Source organism: Euprymna scolopes, chromosome 38 (assembly GCF_053919585.1).
Source record: "Euprymna scolopes isolate OS-2025 chromosome 38, ASM5391958v1, whole genome shotgun sequence".
NCBI lineage: Eukaryota > Metazoa > Mollusca > Cephalopoda > Sepiida > Sepiolidae > Euprymna > Euprymna scolopes.
The window spans coordinates 24,377,253-24,398,106 of record NC_136519.1 but is presented as its reverse complement, the minus strand read 5'-3'; the positions used below and the strand labels follow the sequence as shown (position 1 = coordinate 24,398,106).

The 20,854-nt window shown below is 33.5% G+C and overlaps 1 protein-coding gene across 25 annotated transcripts in view; it reads left to right on the top strand.

Moving 5' to 3' along the window:
- LOC145263096 (guanine nucleotide exchange factor DBS-like) overlaps window positions 1–20,854 on the top strand; it is an 810,829-nt gene that overhangs the window by 660,893 nt on the left and 129,082 nt on the right. For all 25 annotated transcript variants that reach the window (XM_080120019.1, XM_080120020.1, XM_080120018.1 and 22 more), the window contains 5 exons: window positions 3,581–3,650; window positions 5,657–5,752; window positions 9,320–9,412; window positions 14,303–14,431; window positions 17,941–18,144. In XM_080120019.1, the coding sequence (XP_079976145.1) occupies window positions 3,581–3,650; window positions 5,657–5,752; window positions 9,320–9,412; window positions 14,303–14,431; window positions 17,941–18,144 (592 nt within the window). The remainder of the gene's footprint in view (window positions 1–3,580; window positions 3,651–5,656; window positions 5,753–9,319; window positions 9,413–14,302; window positions 14,432–17,940; window positions 18,145–20,854) is intronic.

Below are 20,854 nucleotides of genomic sequence, written 5' to 3'. Positions count from 1 at the left end.
ATTTAGAAACAAGATTTATTTTACGTAAGATATGGGCCAGAATAAGATATGGGCCAAAATAAGATATGGGCCAGAATAAGATATGGCCCGGAATAAGATATGGGCCAAAATAAGATATGGGCCAGAATAAGATATGGGCCAGAATAAGATATGGGCCAAAATAAGATATGGGCCAGAATAAGATATGGGCCAAAATAAGATATGGGCCAGAATAAGATATGGGCCAGAATAAGATATGGGCCAGAATAAGATATGGGCCAGAATAAGACATGGGCCAGAATAAGATATGGGCCAAAATAAGATATGGGCGAGAATAAGATATGGGCCAAAATAAGATATAGGCCAGAATAAGATATGGGCCAGAATAAGATATGGGCCAGAATAAGATATGGGCCAAAATAAGATATGGGCCAGAATAAGATATGGGCCAGAATAAGATATGGGCCAGAATAAGATATGGGCCAGAATAAGATATGGGCCAAAATAAGATATGGGCCAGAATAAGATGATATGGGCAGAATAAGACAAAAATAAAATTAAATGTATCATAGATGGGGGCACTTAAGAAATATATAATGGAATCAAATGAAAATATATATACAGTTTAACCCGGATATAAGAGACCAAAATATAAGAGAGATTTTCTCTGGTCCCAAATCGGAGCCTGTGTTAATGTATAGTGTAACCCGGATATAAGAAAGCTGTAGATGCTGGAGAAAAAGTCTCATATATATATATATGTATATATATATATATAGGTGCAAACAGTTAATAAAACATGTTAAAAAACACTTTGAAATGAGTTAAAAACATATTTAATCTGAAAAGGAAACACTAGATAAATGGATAGTCCTTAATCCGCAGAGTTTTGAAGAAATACTTTCCTTCTCATCAGAGGGTAGGAATTAGCAAAATGCGGGATCGGATTTTGCATGCAAAAGTATTTGATGAAACAACAAGTAAGTCAAAGATCTTACTTGAAAACAAAAAAAGTGAAGCAGAGGGAATATGGTGAAGAAAAAAGTGATTACACATGAATGGATAGTCTGGTGGAAGATAAATAATCCAGTGACGGTAAAATCCAAATATATAACTTCAAGAAAATTAATTGAATTTACTTGTGCAAATGGAAATTCAGTTAACTTTCTTGAAGTTATATATTTGGATTTTACAGTCACTGGATTATTTATCTTCCACCAGACTATCCATTCCATTCATGTGTAATCACCTTTTTCTTCACCATATTTTAACATGTTTTATTAACTGTTTGTTCGTATTGTAAGCTCTATCTCCTATTTGGTTTTATCGAGCTTTTACATCTGGCTGAGATAACTTTATAAATATTAATTCTTTAATATTTATAATATACTTTAATTTTACCATCTTGGATCATTTTGGTAAATTTAATTGTAATTTTTATTTTATATATCTCTTCTCTTCTCTTCTATTCTTCTTCTATATAAATAAAATGAACTCATTTTTTCCCGTCTGATTTTGACATTAATAGGATTAAAAATCAAGATATTTCATGCAAATATAATATGCACAAACGGCAGAACAATATCTGAGGTGTGTTATAGGCTTATTATTTCTCAAATTCCTCGATAATCTTAGATTTCTATACTTTTTCTGCTGAGAAGTCACGGCCAAAATCGGTTAAGATCAATGGAAGTGGTAAAATATTTTCTCTCTAAAAAATTCCTCCTCCCCCTGCCACCACTTAACACCGTTTGGGGATCGTTCACAAGGAACAGTTGAGAAGAGAACACCGGTTTGGCTTCGTAGGTCTTTCATGTGAAGTTATTTAAAATAACTAAACTAAGCTGCAGTGCTCTGTGGCGTAGTGGTTAGCGTGCTGGACAATTCACATTATATTTTCACGTTCGCGCCGACCTACCGTAGTCGTTTTTTTTTTTTTTTTTTTTTTTTCCTAAACAACTGGAATGGACTTTTCTTGGTGGCCGAACTGTTAACGTTGCAGATGTTTTTTTTTTTTTTTTTTTCCACACTTTATTTTCCTACTTTTACTCATGACTCCGGGTTTGATCCTTCCTACTTACCTACCATAACATTTTTTAAAACTCCCCCTCCCCCCCGTCCCGGAAACAAACACTCGGGCAACGCCGGATACCCCCGCTAGTATATATATATATATATATATATATATATATATATATATATTACACAGTATATGCAATACAAACTATTAGCTTTATTCTATTATTAATTTCCATTTAAAATTTAGAGCTAATTATTAAAACAGACTTTCTTTAATGTAATATGCAAATGAGATAACCTCTTGAAATGTTGATTCCGTCTGAATAAATAGTTCGTTTTCAGGATTAAAATCTATTTGTGAAACAGTGTACCTTTTGTTTATATTTTTATGTTTTTGTTTATTATATATTTTGTTTATATTATTTATTTATATTTTATTATATTTGAACAAACAAACAAACAAACAAGAATACGACTTTATTACTATAGACAATACAGAATATTAGCTTAAAAGGAAAGACAACGTCTGGTGTTACATTTTGCTGATTCAAAGTTTGTGGGATTAAGCGTTTAATTACCTATCTCATTTGTCATGGCTACCTGGTGAGTCGTCCTTCAATATGCAGAATATTTGCACATATCGACCTTTAGAATTCTTATATTGGCTGATTGTCTCTTCTGTTGTTGTTAGGAACGGCAGAATTCTCGTGTTGTCCCTTCGACGTTTGTTGTGAAAAATCACTGTAGTAGTTTTTCGTTTTTTTCGTCATCCATTTTTTTTTTTTCAGCAAAACCTGGCAAGATTGCTTGTAAGTAATGTTGATGGGGGTTCAGATCACAAACATTTGCACCATGTGATTGCATCCAGTGTCCCACGACCTGGTCAATGGGACACAAGTAACACATCACTCATTTCAAGTGCTTAGAGATTTTAAAGAAAGGCAAGAATGAGGAGGGTTAAGACCTAATCCCACATACCTTCAGTCTTTGTAGTTTTCTGTTTCTTTCCATCTCTCAACCTAAGAAAGAAATAAGAATTTTCTTTTTAAATGAATATGTATTTTAACGTGTTTTTTTTTGTTTTTTTTTAATTAAATGAATATATATTTTAACGCGTTTTCTGTAAAAATTTCATTCAAAAAATTCTTTTTAAATGAATATATATTTTGTGTTTTTTTTTTAAATTTAATCAAAACAAATTCTTTTTAAATAATATATATTTTAACACATTTTTTCAAAAAAAAAACATGTCTTCACACGTTTTTTAAATTTTATTAAAAAAAATGTTCTTTTTAAATTGGTATTTTAACGCGTTTTTTTATATTTTATTTTAAAAAATTTTCTTTTTAAATGAATATCTATTTCAACTGTTTTTTTTAAATTTTGTTTATCTCGAGGACATTTTATTAAAAAAATTTTTTCTTTTTGAATGACTATTTTAACAGGTTTTTTTAAAATATTTATTTTAAAAAATCTCTTTATCTCGAGAACAGGTTTATTTTTGTAAATTTTATTTTAAAAAATTGATCTAGATCTGAGATAAGAGTTAAAAAATAATGAAATAATTTTCTACTATTTTCAGTATATTTCTTCAAGAGTTGCAGAGCTGCAGGGACACACCGGCCAAAGTGGGCTTATGCTTTGTAAATAGGGTAAGTGACGATTCTTCAAAGTTATATCTGTCAGCTTAAAACCTATTTGGGTCATAGCAAGTGCTTGGCGGAATTCCAATCTATGGTTTCCCCTCACCAAACTTTCACCAAAAACACTCGACTAGCTACAACCACTATATACGATTTTCCCCACTCTCTAACTGTACCTAAATCTAAACGCAGATTCCATGAACAAAGTTTCTTTCCCATTTCCTTTCTGAGATTAGATATATGCTGTATATTCATTATTTGCTGCCCTGACATAATGGAAGTAACGAACTACTAGCCGTACACAGGAAGGATTTGCTCTTATATCAGTGCTACAAAACATACTCTCTACGACACATCAGCCACCTACAAACGTTTTTATTGACCAAAAGGAAATCGCTATAGTTGACAACTTCACTTACTTAGGAAGCTCCATAAAACAAAGAAGGCAATGTGGACTACGAGTTGCAGTGCCGGTCAGGCCTCGGCAGAATTTAATCAGCTTTGCAAGATCTGAAATAAAACAAAAAAGAATTCATACTCAGATTAATATTAAGATTTTATTGTCCACACTGCTACATGTAAGTGAAAGTTGATATTTCAAAATCAGAGAGAGGAAATTAAATGCATTTGATTCAAAGTGCATTAAAAAAAATGACTGCTGATCAAATTTGTATGTGACAAGCCATCCAGATTTGGAGCCTCTGTGTAAATTACATGCAGAAGGATTCTTGGGATCAAATGGAGCAATCAAATTACCAATCAAGAAGTCAGAGATCGCACTAACCATCAGGTAGTATCTTCAATAATCTGCGAATGATGTCTAGGCTTGCTTGGACATACCCTAACATTGGCTTCAGAGAAAATCGCCAACTAAGTGCTCCAATGGATCCCTGATGGAAAAAGAATGCGAGGAAAATCAAAAATGAACTTGAAACAGACAATCGAGAGAGATTTGACTGCTAGGGTTGTCGATGTCATAGTAAAAAGTAGATGTCAACCATTAGTGGCATAGTTTCTTGGTGTAGAAGGTGCTTGACTGCTGATCAAATTTGTATGTGACAAGCCATCCAGATTTTGAGCCTCAGTGTAAATTACATGCAGAAGGATTCTAGGGATCAAATCGAGCAGTTGAATTACCAACCAAGAAGTCAGAGATCGTACAAACCATCAGGTAGTATCATCAATAATCTGCAAATGAAGTCTAGGCTGGCTCGGACAATGCCCCCACTTGTTGGAAGAAGTGCCAAAGTGGCCAACTTAATATTTGGCTCGCAACAATAAAAGCAGATTTGAAGATCATGACCAGTCCTCGCATTTTTGGTGTCCGTCACTGGAACTATGAATGGCTGGATCATGCTGTTGATTCTGCGGCCGACTGACTGGGGTGAATGGTTTTGATACTTGATGCAGTTAACACTATTGGGGCTGGCTCAATCCATTCCTGCTATAAGTACAGGTACTAAGGTTGGCCATAGAGAGAATTGCCCACCAAGGGCTACAATGGACCCATGATGGTGATGGAAAAAGAAGACCAAAAATTAACTGGAACCAAACAGTCGAGATCATAAAAGTAAGAAACCTGAGGGGCACTCTGAATCTGACTTGCAGATTTACAGACTAGTCCACAGATACTACAACAATACTTGGGTTTTCTGGGTGGCAGCACATCTTCCTAAAACAGTTGTTCTTGTCTGACCTTGTGTGATTACATGTGATTCACCAAGTTAGCTTTAAATAGAAGAAATCTACCACAAATTGAACATTTCAGTTCTTGTTGAAAGTCGGCAGGAACTACTTCCATACTTTCTGATTATGGGAGCATTTTTCAATACTGCATGCTTTTCCTCAAAGTTTCTGCATCCTTCGATAATTAATTTTTCTCCACTTGTGTCGATCCACGGTATACAACAACAATAACAAAATCGATTTTTATGTGTGATATATTGAACGTTACCATTTTAAATGGACACGTCTTCACTTGTCTTATCATTTTCCCAAAACATTATTTGTTGCAGAGTGCAGAATTTCAAATGTACAGCATCTACTGCCAAAACAAACCAAATTCAGAGAATCTAATTGATGAAATTGGAGATCACCATCCATTTTTCAAGGTAAGTAACTTTGGCCTTTTTCATCTGTGCAGTGAATAAACTTCTTAAATACACTTGTGATGTTAGGTTGTATAAAAGTGTTAACTTTGGTAAAAATCGGACTTTCTTCTTTCATCGGATGATTTTGATTATAGATTTTCAATACATATCAGACACATTCCAATGCAAAACCTATGTAAGAACACTCCCAGGCACATCAAGTACTTTTCTGTGAAATTTCAAAAAAATAAAATCAGGCCAGCTGTTTCTGAATCCATATGAAACGCACTCACACACGCATTTCCTTTTATATAACAGCAGATATTTATGTGTCCATTACCCTTAACTAAATTTTAAAACGCATGGCCGGTCAATAGACTAATCATTATTGGTCATTTACCTATATCCATTTGCTTTGATCAGTGAACCTGCGATTCACGGGTTAGACAAATTGAAATATTTGCAGACACACCCATATATATATATATATATATATATATATATATATATTGAGTAAAAAGATTAATAGTTGTGAATTATGAATCCGTTTCAAAGGGAAAAACAAACACGAGAACGATATTCATTTTATTAAAATTGACAATAATTGACAAAGGTTTTGTCTTGGAACATAATCTCCTCATCAGCAAAAAAAAATAATTAATATAGCTCTAGAACACATATACCTATTGAGCTTATTATATATCTACAGTACTATGGGCACTGTTCTTTTAAAAGTATTAATACGTTTATTAATGCATTAAAATAAACTCTGCTCTTTAGACTCCAGGTCTAATTCCCTCTGTAAAATATAATATATATATATATATATATATATATATATATATATATATATATAAGTAATGTGATTTATAATTTAAAATTTGAACAATTAAATTTCAACCAAATTAAAAATCCGTTTCATAAGAAGGAACAACAACAAAATCAATTATCTGTACGATCGTTTCGGAAAACAATGCTTTTTATTGTGGTAAACATCCAGTTACGAACAATAATTACATATAGTTTTTTAATAAGCAAGGTCTCCTCGTCAGCAAATTTTGAAGGGTTTTTATTAAATCTAAAAGACACCATAACTAAACCTAGCATTAAAAGTAAGGCAGATGTATCTGAAAAAAATTAAAATAAAAGGTCTGGATTTAAAGTTGATAAGAAGTTTAATATAGGTTATAGATAGAAAAAAAAAGAAAAAGAGTAAATATAGATTTGAATTTGAATTATAAATTTGCCTTGAGTAAAGTATTAAAAATATATATATGCATATATATGAAAAAATAGACAGACCTTAGCTATACTAATGAATCCTTATACAATGAACTATCTTAAGCAACATATCAATGATGACAATGATAGCTTTGAGAAGTCCCACAGTAGTACCAGTGTAACCCGACAGGGGAGGGTAACTTAATATGTCTGTGCGGCTGGGACATCTCTGAAAGGGCTATTATGTCCTGACACATCAACCAGCTTCCTGGTTCATAAATAATATAAAAAAATATGGTAGGCACAACTCCTCTAGATAGATATATCATCTGCTATGTCTGATCTTGTGTTGAGTTCTCAGCGTCATTAAGCATAATTAATTCTCTCCTGAGAATTATCTTCGCTGTAACCACTTTTTCTTATTATTTGGATTCTTTGGACTACTGTTCTCATCTTGAGTGTTATTTTCACAATGTTTTAGTCAATATAACCACTGCTTTTCTTCAGGTGTATCTTGTTGAACTTGAGAATCTTTCTGTGAAACTTGAGAATCTGCATGGAATTTTGAATGGAACCATTTATTTAAATCAAGTGGCATAAAAGTCAGTTCTAAATGACACTCTTCTGGAGGTTGAAAGTTCAATTCTCAGTGTCACTCAAAATACAATTGCGAATTGTTTAGGACTTCTACTCAGTCACAACTAACAGAATCAAGAGCATGCTATCTCCATGGCTTAAACAAAGTGCCGTTTGAAATTCCGTACAGATTCCAGAATTATACAGAAAGTTTGACAAGATACACCTGAAGAAGTTTGGCAGGTACATTGATTGAAACGTTGTGCAAATAACGCTCAAGATGAGAACAGTAGTCTGAAGAATTCAAATAATATGAATAATCAATCCTCATCTCAAAAATTCAAAAATGTAACACAAATATTGAAGAAGCATTTTTTTCAGCTCGAGAGTTGTGTCACATGACTAACTCGGACAAAGTTCAAGTTCCAACTTTTTACAACCGCTTTGTATGGTGGCCAACTTCCAAGTGACTTACAAATCTTCCCTCATAGCGATTAAAAACGAAAATGTAAAAGAAAGAAAGAAAGAGAGAGAGAGAAAGAGGGAGAGAGAGTGTGTGTGTGTGAGAGAGAGAGTACATACTTAGAGATACTGAAATATTGTCAATAAGTCCAGTCGTCTGTTCTGAATTTCAACCGTTGGGAAACCTGTGTCAGTCAACATTGATCTGACCATTTTCAACCCAACTACCTTTGCTTTTTATCAATAAACTATCAGTTTCAGTCAAGCAAAGGATTACTGTATTCACAATATTCTCCATAACACTTTTTTCAACTTTAGTTGTCTCCCTAAAAGGACAAGACAGGTCGGGTATAAGGCTTCCAAAACTAGGAAACTGGGTTTTCTTCCCTCCAAAATGGCCCTGTCGGTGGGGCGTTAGATTACACCGACTGCCCCCCTGCAGAGGGTAAAAGTCCCTCAATGGGGGTCCTGGATATGACCTTAAACTATATCCAGTGGTGAGGCCCCAGTTTGTGGGCTTTTGGGAGTGTGGAGCCACCCTTTAATTACCATTGCTCCCAGGTCCACTCTGACCCGGAGTGGTAGTACCTGTTAGGGTCCCAACTATGGGTTAAATAGAAACCGACGTGAAAACAACAAATATATTCTATTAAAAAAATTTTTCTTCAAAATCTTTGGATTCGGCATTAAATAACCCGAAAAGGGTTGATATGCCGTAAAACAAAAACAACCAACCAACCAATCCCTCCAAAAATATGTCCTTTTTGTTCCACACGGAGCCATTTCCCATATACATTACAAAAGAGTTACCCAACTTGTAACTACTTATTGCAATAAGTCTTTTATGTTTGCATCATCATCGTATGAATCTAAAGATTCTATTGTTGGTATTGGTTTTCCTGATAATTTTATAGTTAAAATTCTTTCTAGAAAGACATCAGGTATTTATGGGAGGGACCACGAGAAGATTGGAAACATCCTAAGTGAAAGTGATTTTTTTGTGGAACAAACTGGATTTGAGCTTAACACCACAGTCATTAGGTCAGTCCATATCATTAATCACTAGACTACCTTCACTTCCCCTTTCTTAAGATAATATCAAAAAATTGAAAAAAAAAACTGAATTTAATGGAACGAACTAGATTTGAACTTGGAATGCCCAGGTCGTCAGTCTGTATCATTAACCACTAGACGACTGTTACCTCCCATTTCTTCAAATAACATTTTAAAAAAAATGACAAAAAAAAAAAAAGCAAAAAAAAAAGAAATTAATTTAATGGATGACATATTTAATAGGAATTATTAATTTGATTTTTCTTCATCTTTTAGGAATGTCAAAGACGACTTGGACATAAATTACCATTGGGTGCCTATCTGTTAAAGCCAGTCCAGCGCATTACCAAATACCATCTCTTATTGAAGGTTAGTATGATCATAAAAATATCAAGTTTGACTTCATCATAATTGGAACAAGGTATAAAAAATAACTTTGTTAATCTTAAAAAAAAAAAAAATGTATTTTTCTCACTCTCCCCACGAGAGCAAACTTAGACACAAGGTCGAATTTTAATGTCGGGAAAATTTAGCTTCCCCCCAAAAGTTGCAGTTTGAATTGTGATAAAATGTAGGGATAAGTAAGTTTCTATTCATTTTCCTCTCAAAACAATAAAATTTGCCTCAGGTAAGTTTGACCAAGAACAGCAAAGATACTACACCTGGAGCCTAGCTCAAAGGCTGAGTAACTAAGTCTTCTCAACCTACCTGAGAGCTCATCATTTAAACTCCTTGGTTAAACATTCACAGGCAACGTGAATTGAAACAAATACCTTGAAAACATTGTCAAGGCTGCTGTAAAGAAGGTGGGCTCTCTCTACCATGCTAGAAAATTACTTACACCTGAAAATATCCTACAAAGCTACCATTTATCGATGTATGGAGTATTGTTGCCACATCTGGGCCGGTTCATCTACTGTTAATCTCTTTCTCTTAGACAGGATCCCAAAAAGAGTTGTCAATCTAATTGGCCCCACACTATCAGCCAACCTCCGACTCCTGTTCCATATCCATAATGTTGCATCTCCATGCCTGTTTTACAAATACTTTAATGGAATGTGTTCTGATGAACTCCTAGCACTTGTGCCCCCTCGACGATGTACATACTCCCAACTAATCGGACAAGCAGTGAAATCCCATACTCCATTGTTGAGATTCGTAGATTCCAAAAAGCCTTCTACCTTAATAGCTTCTTTCTTCAAACTGTTAGACTTTGAATGGAATTCCCTCCCTGTTTCCTGTTTCCTTGATTGTACTAACATACAGAAGTTTTAATGTTATGCGAACAAGCATCTTGCTGCTACACCTCCCCCATAGTTCCCTTCCAAATAGTAGCAGTATGCCTTGTTTTTGGTGGAAAAAGAGTAAACAGTCTCTATTTACTTTCGTCTTCTAGCAAGGCCAAATTTTCCCTTAAATAAATGTTCATACATATTCAGGTGTAAAGATGCGGTGTTATTTATGGAAGATGATGATCCATTTTTCTTTTGTTTTAGTATTCTATTTCAATCAGATGTGGCCATACACAGGGTGGAACGATAAATTTGTCGCCCTAAAGAAAGCAACGCTACAGCTTTAGTTTAAAACTTTTAATGAAAAAAATCAATTTAATGTACCTATTTACTATGCCTCCCCACGGGACAGAGTTAGACACCAGGGTCGTTTTTTAACGTGAAGAAAAGGTACAAAAATAAAAAATTGTCTCAGTCGTGAAGGATTTCTCCTCCACAGAAAGAGAACAAGAAATAGAAGTGCAGCATCTGAAGAACAGATACTACACTTTGATATTATTTATTTGCTTCCCCACTGAGCAAATTAGGCAGGAGGCCGTTTTTTAATGTGGAGATAGGGGGAAGGGGGAGGGAAAGAGGGGATCCAGCTCCCGAGAGGTGGGAAGTGGGAGCTGGATTAGAAACTGTTGGTATGAAGGGTTGCCCCTTCAGTGACCAAGGTCAGATATGTGGGGTTACCCCCACATATGGTCTTTGCTAGTCATAGCTGGTCTTAGCTTTGCAGCATCTGCCGGAACAGATGGTATTTATTTTCTCCCCCACCAAGCAAATTAGGCACAAGGCCGATTTTTAATGTGAGGAGTGAAGGGGAAATGGGGACCAGCTCCCCGGGGAGTAGGGGAGCTGGATAGTGACAATTGGTATGAAGGGTTGCCCCTACATTGACCAAGGTCTTATATGTGGGGTCGCCCCCACATATGGTCTTTGCTTGCAGTATCTCTTCTGCAGATACTACACTTTGATCCCGGCCCGAAGGCCAAGAATCAATTTAATGTAACTTGCTTATGTAACAGAGCTACACATCCATATTTGAATTATAACGGACATATTTGTTCCCAAAAGAATATGAATTGCATCATATCGTTTTAAATATACAGGGTGACCCCCAAAAAACGGGTTCCGGCTCTAATTAGGCCCCCCCCCCCCCCGTTTCTTAGTGTTTTGTCCGAATGAAATGAAACTTTGGTCATAACTAGTTTATTATATTCAAAGCATCACATCAAAACACTAGGGTCTTTGGCCTTTTTTTTTCTCCGTTCTACAGCATATGTTCTAGATGGCCTTCATTTAGCTTCTTTTTTTTTGGGGGGGGGGGGGTCACCCTTTATTAACGGCTATATGACGTTATATGAAAAAATCTTACTCTCTTTCACAACGCTACCGCTGCTCCCCCTGTTTTTGAATTTCCAACAATTTCTTTCGTTTCTGAAATGGGACAAGGTCATACATTCCATCAAAAATATATTTTCAAATATTTGTACTGGTGTTTTGTTTACTTACTTTTATTCGTCCAGAGGAAGTCTGACAATAAAGACGAAACGTTGATGAACACATAACTCTGTTTGTTGTTCCTTTTTTTCTCTCTCTCTTTCTCTCTCTCTCCCTATTTATATTTCTTAGTCTGTCCGTGTATATATATATATATATATATATATATATATATATATATATATATATATATATATATATATATATAAGCACTGCCTTAGACCCATTCTTGGTTTAAACTGGTATAGCTTTGTCCCAAATATATATGTCTTAAAAAAGGCCAAAACAACCAGTGTTGCTACCATTGTTATTAAGAACCAGTTGCGTTGGGCGGGTCATCTCATCCGGTGTGAGGACTATCGACTCCCAAAACAATTGTTCTATAGTGAGCTCTTTCTTGGAAAAAGACCCCAGCACAAGCCAAAAAACGTTTTCGTGATAGCATCAAGGAGAGTCTGGTGAGCTTTCATATTCCTGTTGACAGTTGGGAGTCACTTGCGTATGATCGCAAGCAGTGGAGGACACTGATATATATAGGGTGCAGAATACTTTGAAGCAGCCAAAATAGACCGAGCGAAGCTTAAGAGAGCATGTAGGAAATGCCAAACCTTGCCGCCTAACCATGGAGATCTCTGGATCTGTAATGTGTGTGATCGGGCTCTGTTGTCTAAGGCAGGTTTTGTTAATCACATGAAAGCCCACGATAATACAGGTTCCGCTGCTGTTAGTTTCATACAAATCAGTGAACGTTTTCAGTGTCATGTCTGCTTGAGGGTGTGCAAGTCACTGGCAGGGCTAAAAAGTCATATTCGGGCACATGGATTTTAGTGACTTAGGGAGTGGCTCTCGTCTGACAAGACGTTGCAATCATCATCTCATATATATATATATATATATATATATATATATATATATATATATATATATATATATATATATATATATAAAACAAACCTATTTGAAAATATATTTTTGATGTAATACCTTGTTCCATTTTCACAACGAAAAAAGTAAGTCGCTGGAAATTTATTTCTGAAATGGAACAAGGTTATACATTTCATTCCATCAAAAATATATTTTCAAATATTTGTACTGGTGTTTTGTTTTTTTAATTTCATTCATCCAGAGGAAGTCTCACAATAAAGACAAAACATTGATGAACACATAACTTTGTTTGTTCCTTTCTCTCTCTCTCTCTCTCTCTCTCTCTCTCTCTCTCTCTCTCTCTCTCTCTCTCTCTCTCTCTCTTACTCTCTCTCTCTCTCATATATATATATATATATATATATATATATATATATATATATATGAGTTGGGTATGTTTAGGCAGCATTTTTTAATTCAGGCAGATATTGTTAAAAACAACAGAAGGCTTCTGTTTAATAATACCTTTTTTTAAAGTTCGCTGGTCTGTTTCAGGGCAAATTACCACCGCCCAAGAAAAAAATGAATTTTACAAAAAGGTATTACTAAACAGAAGCTTTCTGTTGCTTTTAATAATGTCTGCCTGAATATATATTAGTCCTCGCCCGAAAGAGCAGGACACAAAATGTTTTAAATGATAATAATAATAGAATAACAATAACAAAGACTTTCGCTGGCGAGGACTACTATTGAGCGTAACCAGTTATACAGTTCTTTTGAAATTTTCATCTCTATTTTTCTAGTTATCTGCTGAATATTTTTAATGAAACCTATATGAAATGTGTTCTTCATTAAATTTTAAAGATTTTCTATTCTGAAAGAAGTTTTAAAAAAATTAATCTAAAAAAGTTATTTTAAAGTTTTTGTTAAAAAAATTCGGATTTTCTCATTATTCAGACTTGTATGACAAAGAGGGAGTTGCAAAAAAAGAGGTGTGGTGTGAGGAGAAATACAAACTGAAACAGAGAGAATATTCAGACCTGTAATAATACAAAGAGGGGGTTGCAAAAATGAGTTGTGGTGTGAGGAGAAATACAAACTAAAATAGAGAGTAGGAGAGTTTTTATAAATACATGCAAAACCACATTCATCTTTTTTTAAATCCAAATTAATAAATTAAATAAAATATAATCTTAAAAAAGATATGCTGCAAGTTAGAAAAGCATTTCATCCAAGGCATGAAAATTGTTAAACGAAATGTTTTTACTAGGCTTTAAAAATAAAGGTACAAGATTCAATTTGAAATTTATTTATCTTCAAAGTGCACTTTTATACATTTTACAAAGTAAGGTATTAAATTTTTATACCTTACTTTGTAAAATATATAAAAGTGCACTTTGAAGATAAATAAATTTCAAATTGAATCTTGTACCTTTATTTTTAAAGCCTAGTAAAAAACATTTCGTTTAACAATTTTCATGCCTTGGATGAAATGCTTTTCTAACTTGTATATATATATATATATATATATATATATATATATATATATATATATATATATATATATATATCTTTTTATACAATGTTTAATGAATCTGTTTGATTATTTTTTCAGGAAATGATGAAATATGTAGAAAATGATGCTGCCTGTCATGCATTATTACAAGATGCTCTGAAGACAATATTAGGAGTTCTTAAATACGTCAATGATATCATGCATCAAGTTTCCATTGTTAATTACGACGTAAGTAACAAAAAAAAAACTTGATTTTTATTTTCTGACATTGACCAAAATATTTTTCATATGTCAATTTATTCCTTTTTTATGTAAAAATTCAACTTTAAGGACTAGTGACCTACTGATGCTGAATTTCAAAAAAGTCACAGCTGAAACATGTATGCACATATGTAGCCAATAATAATGTACAAAAAATTAAATTATACAATATGTATATATATATATATATATATATATATATATAATCAAAATTATACAATATATATATATATTGTATAATTTTGATTTTATATTATTATATATATATATATATATATATATATATATATATATAATCAAGTTGACAAGAAAGTTCTTACAGTTTTTAACTTTTAACTTTTTTTTTTACATGGAAGTCACCACTTATCAAGGCCCAGAGGCCACTTGGGGATAAAGGTTATTGCGTGTACAGTAATCAATGGGATAATATCGTAGTAATCGTTTGTAATGGAGATTTGATAAAGTGTCTTACTTAAGGAGGCGGTTTATCAGGAATTTGTTTATGTTGGACTTGAAGACATCCAAGTTATAGTCAGGCAGATGGAAGAGAGTTCCACAGCGTGCACTTCTAAGAAAGAAGCTTTGTTCATGGAATCTACGTTTTGATTTAGGCACAGATAAAGAGTGGGGAAAATTACTGACAGTGGTTTCAGCTAGATGGGTGTTTTTCGTGAAAGATTGGCGAGAGGGGACGAGAAATTTAGAAGAACATATCTCAGCTGAAACAAAATTTATTGATCAAAATAAATGTCATCAGAATGAACACAGTTTTGCCAATGCAAAACAAGTGTAGTTATGCCAGTAATGTAAAAATCTGGTTTGACTTCGGTTTTAGGATTTCCAATCATGTGACCGGTAGGCAATCATCCTTCAAATTTGCATACATTTTATGGCACTCATAATTCATGTGTCTGCATGGAATTGTATGCTCTGTGGTTGATAGTATGCTCAGTCAAGACCTTCTGGTTTAAAGGTTGGTATTAAGCCATAAAGCAGCAGAAGCAATGGAAAACGTCTTTCACATGACAGTGAATCAAAAACGTTTCAAGAAATTGTGTTCATGTTAGAAGAACTCAATCAACAGTCGGGTTGGAAAAAGTGATTTGGTGGGTAGTGATGGTTTAAAATAACCTGGAATCCAACCTGAGCTCCACAGTCTACAGAATTTGCCACTGGAACAGATATCTCCTAATTGTTGACTTCAAATTGTCAGGTTTGATTGGTCTGTGTAAGAGAAGCAGTGGTGAGGATAGATGAACCCGGCTCAACTCAGAAAAGAATAAAACACATGTCTGTGGATAAGAATTTCAGAAACACTGTTCAGAAACATCTTGATCGGAACTTATCATTACGCGTTTAAATATTGCATATGCATATATGAATTATATCAAGAAACTGTGTATGTGTTTGATCCCTGTGACCTCCTAAACAGCTGGGCTGAATATTTTAAAACTTCACACAAACGTACTTTATGTGCCTGGCAGTGTTCTTAGATAGGTTTTGTATCGGACTGTCTTCGATAAGTATTGATAATCAATAATCAAAAAATCCGATAAAAGAAGGAACAGGTGATTTTGACTAAAAACAGCCTAACATCAAAAGTGCATTTGAGAAGTTTCATTACTGCACGAATAGAAAAGCCCGGTATATAAAATCAACAGTAGGTTCTTTGATACGACAGGGATGTATTCAAAATAAATGTTTCTGTTTAGTGCACAATTGAACCATGATACTTGACTTTTGCATTCAAACTTTAATTCTAGTCATTATATAAAAAAATATTATAAAATCAACAGTAGGTTCTTTGATACGACAGGGATGTATTCAAAATAAATGTTTCTGTTTAGTGCACAATTGAACCATGATACTTGACTTTTGCATTCAAACTTTAATTCTAGTCATTATATAAAAAAATATTATAAAATCAACAGTAGGTTCTTTGATACGACAGGGATGTATTCAAAATAAATGTTTCTGTTTAGTGCACAATTGAACCATGATACTTGACTTTTGCATTCAAACTTTAATTCTAGTCATTATATAAAAAAATATTATAAAATCAACAGTAGGTTCTTTGATACGACAGGGATGTATTCAAAATAAATGTTTCTGTTTAGTGCACAATTGAACCATGATACTTGACTTTTGCATTCAAACTTTAATTCTAGTCATTATATAAAAAAATATTATAAAATCAACAGTAGGTTCTTTGATACGACAGGGATGTATTCAAAATAAATGTTTCTGTTTAGTGCACAATTGAACCATGATACTTGACTTTTGCATTCAAACTTTAATTCTACTCATTATATAAAAAAATATTATAAAATCAACAGTAGGTTCTTTGATATGACAGGGATGTATTCAAAGTAAATGTTTCTGTTTAGTGCACAATTGAACCATGATACTTGACTTTTGCATTCAAACTTTAATTCTACTCATTATATAAAAAAATATTATAAAATCAACAGTAGGTTCTCTACAGTGCAATGTATATCACAATCTAATGCAGATTAAGTCACTGTGAGAAGGTATGTGAAGCTTCCTTCCAATGCTCCACAGTGGGACTTTGACTAGAGCAGGCAATTAATCAGTTTGATTGAAAAATGGTCGATTTCACCGATTTCAATGACAATAAAAGTATGGGAGGGTGAAACATTAATTGATTCTCATTCAATCTCAGGCAATGTCGGGTCTCCTTGCTAGTACATACATAAAAAAATATATATATATATTTTTGTTTGATGTTTCCACATATAAATGCTGCACTACTAAACAGATTTGTTTTCACTGATTTTATGAATAACCTGTGTGTTGCTTTCCATTTTTTTTGGTCAATGTTCACCGTTACTCCAACTGGAGAAGCCTTAACATTTTCTTAAAAAAATGACGACTTTTGAAGGTTTTCGGCTATGCTGAAAACAAATATAGCAGGGAAAATTAGCGCAGACAAAGTTTTCGATATATAAATACCTGTATTTTGTTTTGTAATTTCTGGTAGTTTTATTTGGACGCCATCTTTGTTGTTTCAATGAAATGGTATTATGAGCATGCGCGTACACGCTGCAATGAACAGACGATCTGTACAGTTAACTCAATGCAATTCTGAAAGCCGTTCTTAACAAGGGGAGGTGGGGGGGTTATTCCGAAAGAAATGACGTTGAATAAACGTTTGTATCTCATAGACTTAACTACACACATCGCATGCTCACTATCCATTTCGTTGAAAAAAAGATGGTGGCCAATTCAAACTACTAGAAATTACAATGCATAATAAGGTATTTATATCTGAAAAACTATTTGTCTGTGCTAATTTTCCCTGCAATATTCGTGTTCAGCATAGCCGAAAACTCACACAAGTTGTCGATTTATCGAAAAATGCTGAGGCGTCTTCAGTTGGCATAATAGTGAACTTTGACCATTTTTTTCTTCGGTAGGTTTTATATTTTATTGCTTCTATGTATTTTAAAATCCAGGGCAATATTGCGGATCTGGGAAAGCTACTAATGCAAGGGAGCTTCCAAGTATGGACAGAATATAAGAATAAAATGCGAGATTTTCGCTTCAAGCCTATGGCAAGACATATCTTCCTCTATGAGAAGGCGATCCTGATGTGCAAGAGGAAAGACGACAATCAGACGTCAGCGAACGCTGTATATATTTTCAAGCATATGCTCAAGGTATGTCACTCAACATTACTTATTCATACATTGACAATTTGACATCATCAGCTTAGCATCTATTTTACAAAATAATGAGTGCTTATTTAGAATTAGAACTATTTTCATAACATAAAATACAGAAAAATCTTTTTTAAAAATCTATATGATGTACGTGCCCGTCATGGAAAAAAAGATGTCATGTTCCAAAAATTACGTAAATCGATCAAGTATTTTCTTTTAAACTAAGAAAATCAAATTTTATGATGTAGCAAGATGTTATGTTTTGATCCGCCATGTTTTATAAATATGAGGGAGACAACTCAATTCGAACAACTGAGATTAAAATCAGCCTTTTAATGGCAAGAATTTTCTGTTAAAATCGCTAAAAATCGTTTATATGCTTTTTGGAATATGACATTTTCGTTCCGGGATGGGCACGTACATTTTAAAGGTTTTTACTGTGATTTAGATTTTTAAAATAGGTTCAATTCTAAATAAATCACCAAACAATCTTTTGAATATTTAATTTGAACTTTGTTTGTATAAGGCAGGAAACTCTTCAGTTTCTGAACTAATCATATGGATTCCTTCCCTTGGATTGATCCATTAAATTTATTTCTGTCAGTTTATATTTATTTTATCTGATTAAATGCCTTAAAAAAATTGGTACAAACCTGTTTTTATGCAGTCTGTAGTGTTCGTTGGCAGGGAAAAAGAAAAGGAAATGATAAAAAAAATGGCTACCATTTCTCTTTATATGTTTGCTATCTTATCACCTGATATGCAAGTAAAATGCTTCCGGTTTGGAATAAAAAGGTTGATTTTTCAGTTTGGATTTGGATGTTGGCGTAGCAAGTTTTGACAGCAGCATCAGATTTGGAGTAGTGAGTTTTGACAGCAGTATGACAGATTTGGAGTAGTAAGTTTTTACAGGAGTGCATCAAATTTAACCCTGGAAATTATTGCTTGGAATGTGTAGAATAGTTAACTCTTGATTATTTAACCACATTTTATACTGGCTTATACTCAGGCATTGTCCGGGAAGTAATGTTCAACCCTGAACTGCATATTATCATTTTCATCCATTTTTTTTTTTAATTTCTAAAATTAAGTAAATATCAGCTTTACTCACCACCACCACTCCCCCTCTACTACTACTACTCGTTTTTTGGCTTACTTCAAATTGCTTGGTAGAATTTGCAGGTTATAATAAATATTACTTGACAGGGATTGTGACCTGAATGCTTGTACATTGATCTAATGATCAAAACCAAGGAGGAACTTCGTCAACTCCTAACAACGTCTCGGAAAGAGACCAGACGTAACATATACGTGTATAACAAACCTTTAAACAGTCCATTCGAGGTTTTTTTTTTTTTACAAAGGCATAACCACTTATCAAGGCCAAGAGATCACTCGAGGATAAGAGTTAAGAGTGTACAGTAGTCAATTGGACAATATAGTAATTGTTAGTAATAGAAATTCGGTAAATTTGTTAATTAAGTGGAACGACTCATCAGAAACTTGTTCACGTTGGACTTGTAGGGGAATCATTGATAGTGCTTTCAGCTAGACTAGTGTTTCTTGTGAAAGTTTGGCAAGAGGGGACCATAGGTTGAAGCTCAGTTGAGCACTTGCCATGAAAATAACGATAAAGCAGAGACAAACTGCAACATCTCTTCTGTGAGAAAAAGATTGCAGGGAAGAGAAAAGGACATCTCCTACGAGGCTACGAAGTCTATTTTGAACTCTATCAAGGCAGGACAAGTCCTTTCTAGCAGCTCCTGTCCAGATGTACCACACGATAAATTCCAATTTATGGTTAATTAAATAAATTAAAATGAAATTGTTTTCAAACAACTCAGTCCCAGAATTAAAGCATATTCTAGCATGTATTTTGTGTAATTAAAGTATATGTATATATATATAAAAAAAACCTTGGAAAACAAAACTTTGATTAACACAGCTTTAGTATAATAATAGATACATCCACTCTTAACTCGCTATCACACTCGCACCTACCTAACCATGTATCCGATTTATTAACCTTTCTTTAATTTTATAAGATTAGAAGTTAGGAACATCTATTAAATATTTGGTAGTGATCCAAAAAATGACCAAAAGCCATATTGCCATCTGCCGGCAGTTTATGGTAAGCAGCGAGAACAAAAGAAAACGAACACTGAAAGCAAAACTTTAGCACAAGAAAAATAAGACTTATCGTAAGCTTAATGATATGAAAGAAATATTTTAAGTTTTTTCAAGAAAAATATATATTAGAAAAAAAAATTTTTTTTCCACAGTTTCAAAGAAATATTTTTTTTAGTACAAAATGATGGAAACAATTATGAACGAAAATAAATCTTTTTTCATAGAAACAACAATGAATGAAAACAGTGTTTTGTTTTTCAAGAAAAATATCAGAAAAGTAATTTTTTTTTTTGCTATTAGCAAAATGAATTTTCTTGTCTGATGACAGTTGATTGCTGATTGGCTAATTCATGTTGACTTTTAGCGTCTGCTTCCTATAAGCTGCCGGAAGATAACAATGTGACCTGGGGTCAGGTTCTAGGTCATTAAATGAATAACAAATCTTTAAAGTGTTTATTTTAGGTTTTAATAAAGTGACTATATGCACAGTATATGTTGACTATACAGTCACTGTTTACATAAGAATACTGTTGAAAATTATTTTTAACCATGACTGAACATAATATTTTTGAAAATA